Consider the following 6825-nt stretch of genomic DNA (forward strand, 5'->3'; position numbering starts at 1 on the left):
ACGTACTTGCCAGCGTCCATGCTCCAGACTCCACTCTGGGAAACTCTGCAGAGAAGAAACCGTCGTCTTGTTTGATTTTCCATGTTAAATTCGGGAGCCTGAAGTCGTCACATCGCCTCTTGGTTTCTTCTCTGCAGATGCTTCCACAACAGAGAGTGCAAAAATGCTTGGGTTGATGGTGAAAAGAAATGCCTGTTACTTCTGTTTTGAAAAAAAAAAGCAGTAGGCTTCCACTGAAGTTACATACTGCAGTTTTAAATCCAAGGTGACTGACCTGACCTTACATCGTGCATCAGAGATGTTCAAATCTAGCAAACTAAAATGAGATTAGACAAACAACTGATATATTTAACTGATTTATTTTATTTACACCACTACTACTACAACTACAACAACATGTACTAAAACTAATAATAATGAACCCCAGCTACAGTATCTCTATTCTACAGCGCTAATTCATGTAATCACCAGACTTAAATCTGAAAGCACTCGGCCTTTAAAATTCCCCTTCCAGCGGAAGCTAATGTATAAGGTCAGTGGTATAATCGCAAAAAGTATAATAACAATGTTCTATTCTTCCTGGGCTGTTAAAATGATCTCGTTTACCAAATTTATTGAAACATTTTGTGTTCTGAGAGGAAAAAAAAAAATGTTAAATTAGAAAAATATGATTTCTCATTTGGTTTTATTCACATTTTGATGATGAGGGTTCTGTGCAAACACAATATAAGGCTTTCCAGTGGTGGCCATGGTAGTGTAGTCACAGTCTATTTTTAATTCATGATTATTCATTGACAATTAATACTAAAATGTAGTATTAATTGTCAATGAATATTGAATAAACATATTTAATATGTTTTCAAAGTCAATGTTATCTGTTTGTTTGTGCTATTTGTGCCATAAGAAGAAAGTTTAGAGGCCACAATTCTCTAAATCAGGGCTCTCAAACTCCAATGAACTGGGGGCCAATGCACATCTACTGTGGTCAAGAGGGGGCCAGTCTAAGTAGGAAAAAAAGTGGGGGAAAAAAAACTTTTCACAATGTTGCATCCTGATATAGCACGTATACTAAATAATATTATTCATGATGCAAAATGAATGTATTAATATCAAAAACAGACATTTATTTTAAATGACATAAATAAAAGTGTGGACAACTGTAATTAAAATTCGTACCAGGAGCCGTTTCGGCCACTGACATTCGTGGCTCGGGCCCTAACAAGTGTATTTATATATGTAACTGAATGTTGTATATGACACATTTAATAATGGGATAATTATGACCAAATGTCTTATTATTACTGTTATAAAAAACATTGCTAGCAAACATATATTATATTCTATCACCTCTCTGGAAGCTGTGCCTCAGCTACACACTGTGTTTAAAAGACGGTGAGGTCTTCGGCCATGTTTTAATTATAACATGATATTAAGTGGGGGGCCGCATGTAAACGATTGGGGGGGCCGCCAGTTTGAGACCCCTGGTCTTAAGTCTGTGAATCTGTGAGCTACAGTTTGAACAAGAGTCTGTGAGTATTTTGTGATGATCGTCGTCCTCATGACCCAGAGCCTCTTCAGTCTCTTGCTCATTACAACTGGGATCCTTAAAGTCGAGTATAAAAGGAGATGGTTGTGGCTGTGTATGATTCTTCCACGTGTTACTGAGGCCCCTGTTTGTTCAATGAACACATTATTAGATTACCAATGTGTTTTGTTTCTTCAGACTTCATTCATCCAATCCAATAAACGACACCAATATAACCTGTAACACCTATAAATGTGGCATCATTTAAAAGGGAAATAAACAGGCTTTATATAAACGGCGTAAGGTTTTGTTACAACAAAGAAATCATCCACCAAACACTCTATAAATGTTTATAAAGTCACATAAACTAGCCTTTATTCAGGGTCTGTTACTTTCATTCATTCATTGGCCTGATTCTGTGTCGCATTTCTCCGCTTGTTGAACGTGATCTTGGTGAAGACGACGTAGATGTCGACACAGAAGAGAACGACCGACACGAAACCAACGATCTGTAAACAGAGAGAAAATAAAAACATTTGATCACATGACTTTAGATGTAGATTAAAGGCAGACGACTGTAATACAATCATTTGTGTGTGTGTGTCTGTCTTTGTGTGTACTTTGACATGTATCTATGTGAAGACCAAAATAAACACAGGAAGTGAAGACATTTTGGCTGCTTTTCTGTCACAACATGGCTGTTTATGAGTTACAGATTTTACTATATATACATATACATGTATACATACATATAAAGATACATATATGTATCTTTGTATATGTATATATCTATATACATCAACATAATTTACAACAAAATAAAAACAACCTAATGCATAAATATTATTATTATGAAAATATTACATAAATAAAAAATAAATAAGTGTAAGGCCACAGGACATCGACTTGGGGGGACCGCGAGTTTGAGACCCCTGCTGTACAAGAATGTGTGTGTGTGTGTGTGTCACTGAGCAACATTAATAACATTTATGGTAATAATAATAATAATAATAGTAATCATCATCATAGGAGTTATAAGAATAATTAATATAATGAATGATAATCATAGCAACTGCTATGTGTGTATGCATATACTGTATATATATATACACATGCAGAATATGTATAAACATATTTAATGTTTGTATGTGTATTTACGTAAATGCCTATAATATTAATTTATTTTAATTACTATCATATTTGGGTCATATATAGCAGTGTTTACTCACTGCCAGTGCATGTATTACCGTTATTGTAGTTATTATTACTATTATTATTATATATTGTTATCATTGTACTCTCACTCCTAATAACTAAATCACATGACAACATGTGCAGTAATTGTGGATATTTATGTCTTACATTGTAGGAGCCTGACTTCCTGTCGGGGGACAATAGGTCATTTTCCAGGGAGAAAATCCTTTGAATTAAAGCCGAAAATAAGGTGAAGATTTAGGTTAAAGCCTTATTTGAATGTTGGGGTTAGAGGATGTCGGGGAAGTGGTTGGGGGAAGTCTCCAGGAAGTGTGTGTGTGTGTGTGTTCTTTCACTTGCAGCATACTGAGGACCAGTGAGGGTTTTTAACCAACAAAGTGAGGTCATTTTTATGATGTGGGGACATTTTGGCCGGTCCTCACTGTTTTCATTGAAATCACTTCCTTAGGTTGTAAACATGCTATACTGCTATACATGCTATAAAAACCTTTTTTTTCCAGCCCTGGTGTTTCACACACTGTTTGCTCTGGGGCTCCACCTGCAGACATTTTATGGTACTGCACCCAGTAGTTCTTTGTAGATGTCATTCATGAAGTAGATATTTGTAATTGTGTTGATTTATAAAGTGGAAATGTTGGTCCTCACTCTGTCAGCAACCCGGTCCTCAGTATGCAGCAAGTACAAGAATGTGTGTGTGTGTGTGTGTGTGTGTGTGTGTGTGTGTGTGTGTGTGTGTGTGTGTGTGTGTGTGTGTGTGTGTGTGTGTGTGTGTGTGTGTGTGTGTGTGTGTGTGTAGAGTGAGGTCGTTTCTACGAAGTGGGGACATTTTGGCCGGTCCTCACTTTGTCTTCATAGAAATCACTTCCTTAGATTGTAAACATGCTATAATCTCTCTTTTTTTTTAACAGAGGTCCTCAATTTGGTACAAAAAACTGGTTCCACCTGCAGACATTTTATGGTACTGCACCCAGTAATTCTTTATAGATTTCATTCATGAAGGAGATATTTGTAATTGTGTTGATTTATAAAGTGGAAATGCTGGTCCTCAGTATGCGGCAAGTACAAGAATGTGTGTGTGTTTTTGTACTTGCACCATACTGAGGACCAGTGAGGGTTCTTAACCAATAAAGTGAGGTCGTTTTTACGAAGTGAGGACATTTTGGCCGGTCCTCACTTTGTCTTCATTGAAATCACTTCCTTAGATTGTAAACATGCTATAATCGCTCTCTTTTTTTTAACAGAGGTCCTCAATTATTTTTATAATTATTTTTTATTGTATTTTATATCTTTGTGAGGTTTTCAGTGTTAAGACCTGGCTTTAGGGTTAGAATTATTCATGTTAGATTTAGACACTGGGTAAGAGTTAGGGTTAAGGGCTAACAAGAAACGACTTTACAAAAGCATAAACTCTCCATCTTAAACAGCTTAAAGTGTGATCAGACAAAGACACACGTCTCACCCCTCCGGCCAGTGTGCCTGTAACTGTGTACGTGGTCAAAGCCATCAGGCTCAGCACAGTCAGGTAAACTGCAGCAAAGACTGAATTAAACACGTCCTGAATAGAAGCAAAGAAGAAGAAGAAATCAAACATGTGCACTGCAGCTGCTTATTCTCAACAAAAAATATAAAATGTCAGCACTGATGTTATCATAGGAACATTGTGCCGTAGAATCACACCCACCACAAAAGGCCAGAAGAAGAAGGTCAGCCTCTTGTTGAGTTTGAGCAGGTACAGCATCAGCAGCGACGTCGTGACGATAAACTCCAGCACCGTGACTGTGATGAACTTTGGCCGTGAGGCGACAGTGAAACACACAAAGGCCACAAACAGAGACGTCTGCAGCAGACACATGGACACACAGGCACAGTTACTTTAACACAATCAATGGAAAATATGAATTCTAATCTTAAAGTTACACATCTTCCAGAAATGATTTGCTAAAGTTTAGGTTTTTTTGATGATCAGTTTCACATATAAAAGTTTATTAAGGTTGAGCAATTTTGTCTGTAAATCTTTCTTTATTAAACTATTTTTATCAGACGGAGGGAAAAACACAAGTTATCCTATAGAAGGATGTAGAACGCTGAAGTAAACATACTTTAGTGATGAGTTATTATAGTTATGTTGTCAAAAATTAAAGTTCTCTTAGTGCGGGGGTCTGCAACCTTTAGGATGAAAAGAACCATTTTTGTCGTCTCTCCACCCAAATAAAATTCATTTGGAGCCGCAAAAAAACACACAAGATGAAGATAATAACACTTATAAAGGGCTTTATATGGACAAATGATATACAATAGTAATTGTCTCTGTCATTTATGACATTTAAGAACTACAACATGTTCAGTTTATACCCAACCTCTCGACCCCGTAGACCTGGTTCTTCCATTGTTTCATTGTTTGTGGCAAATTAAAGAAATTAAAATGAACCCACTTGGAAATAAATTAAGCAAATATTTGGATTGTTCATGCTCAAGAAAATGGTATGTGGGTCCAAAGATGGACAGGACACATCCAAACATGTACTGAATATTGCATTTTACGTCGACGTAAAACCCTTTTATTTGTCGCCTTGATCTCTAAAGCTACAAGGAGCCACTGCAGAGTGGCTGAAGAGCCACATGTGGCTCTAGAGCCCAAGGTTTCAGACCCCTGTCTTACAGTGTGTACTAGAGCTGCAACTAACGATTGTTTTCGTAATCGATTAATCTGTGGATTTTCTTGATGAATCATTTGGTCCATAAAATGTCAGAAAATGTTAAAAACGCAGTGTTTGTCAAACCTGGAAATGACGATGTTCTCAAACGTCTTGTTTTTGTCCACAAACTAAAATGATTCAGTTTGAATGATTTTTTTGTTATGTGGAGCAAAGAAACAAAGAAAACGTTCACATTTAAGAAGCTAAAACAATCAGAAATCTTGTTTTAAGCATGGAAAAAGCTTCAAACCGATTAACCGATTATCAAAATACAGACGACTAATTTAGTTATTGATTAATAATCAATTATTTGTTTGAGCTCTAGTGTGAACACTTTACTGCTGCAGCTGAATATCCCTCACTTCACTTCCATGTGTGTTGTTGAACCTCTGTAGCCTTCAGTTAGTTTTAAAACTCCAAAGTGTAAAACGATGGCCTCTGAGCCTGATATAAACATAAGAGGTTTATTCTGGAGTAATGGAAAACAACAATTCATACAATCACGTGATTGTACACTTAATGTAATTACTTTGTCTTCAATTACTGGCAAATAAAACAATTATTGAACAATAAATTTCACACACTATTTTACATTGACAAACCTGGACTCCAACACAGATTTGTAAGATTTACTTCTGTCCTTTGTTGCACGTTAGAGTGAAAGAGGAACTGTGGACTGTGAGTTTCCACTCCTGGTTCCACATCTCACATTTATAACACTTTATTCAGTTTCTTCTCTGAAAGTTAAGAGTTAGACAAACTACAGTCGCACACAGATACACATAACCTCTGCTGCCTCGTTCACTTCACTCTGTTCAGTCTTAGATTAAAGTGTAGAGGATGTGATGATGATGATGATGATGATGATGATGTTCAGTATCTCACCATCTCTGCTGCTTTCAGAATGGCCCTCGTGGATTTGAGAAAAGCCGTGTCCACGTCCACGATTGTCGATTTACCGGGATCTGTTGTTGACATGATGATGATGATGATGAGGACGATGATGCAATGTGATCTTCTAAACCAGCAGCTCACTCACAGCTTCCTCAAACAGGCTGTTTCCTTAGAGCTGCACAGGAAATGACCGTTAGTGAGAATCATGTCACAACAGCTGCTGCTGCTGCACAAGTAAGACGGACATAAATAAAGAAATATCTGTCAAATGTACTTAAATACATAAATGAAACTACATGCACATGCTTTTAAAAAGACTCTAAAATGTTCATCTCTATGCACAATTCCATCCGATTCTCACTCAAATGACACAAATCTGTGAACACATCATTTGGCAAACGTGAGTCAGACGTTTGTTTACACTCTTAAAAAGCAACCAAACAACTTGTACTTTTATCACATTTTAAACAATTTACTTTCTTACATTTTCAAGTA

At 36.7% G+C, this 6825-nt stretch overlaps 1 protein-coding gene across 1 annotated transcript; it reads right to left on the bottom strand.

Moving 5' to 3' along the window:
- Nucleotides 1–1923: 1923 nt before the first annotated feature.
- Nucleotides 1924–6429, bottom strand: cklf (chemokine like factor; the record flags this gene model as incomplete). Its single annotated transcript, XM_083890848.1, has 4 exons — nt 6322–6429; nt 4422–4577; nt 4200–4295; nt 1924–2034 (listed from the first exon to the last, which is right to left on the bottom strand). The coding sequence occupies exons 1-4, from the start codon at nt 6412–6414 to the stop codon at nt 1924–1926; spliced, it is 456 nt and encodes a 151-aa protein (XP_083746974.1). The 5' UTR covers nt 6415–6429.
- Nucleotides 6430–6825: the final 396 nt, after the last annotated feature.

This window comes from Microchirus variegatus (genome assembly GCF_963457635.1).
Source record: "Microchirus variegatus genome assembly, chromosome: 6".
In the NCBI taxonomy this organism is placed as follows: Eukaryota; Metazoa; Chordata; class Actinopteri; order Pleuronectiformes; family Soleidae; genus Microchirus; species Microchirus variegatus.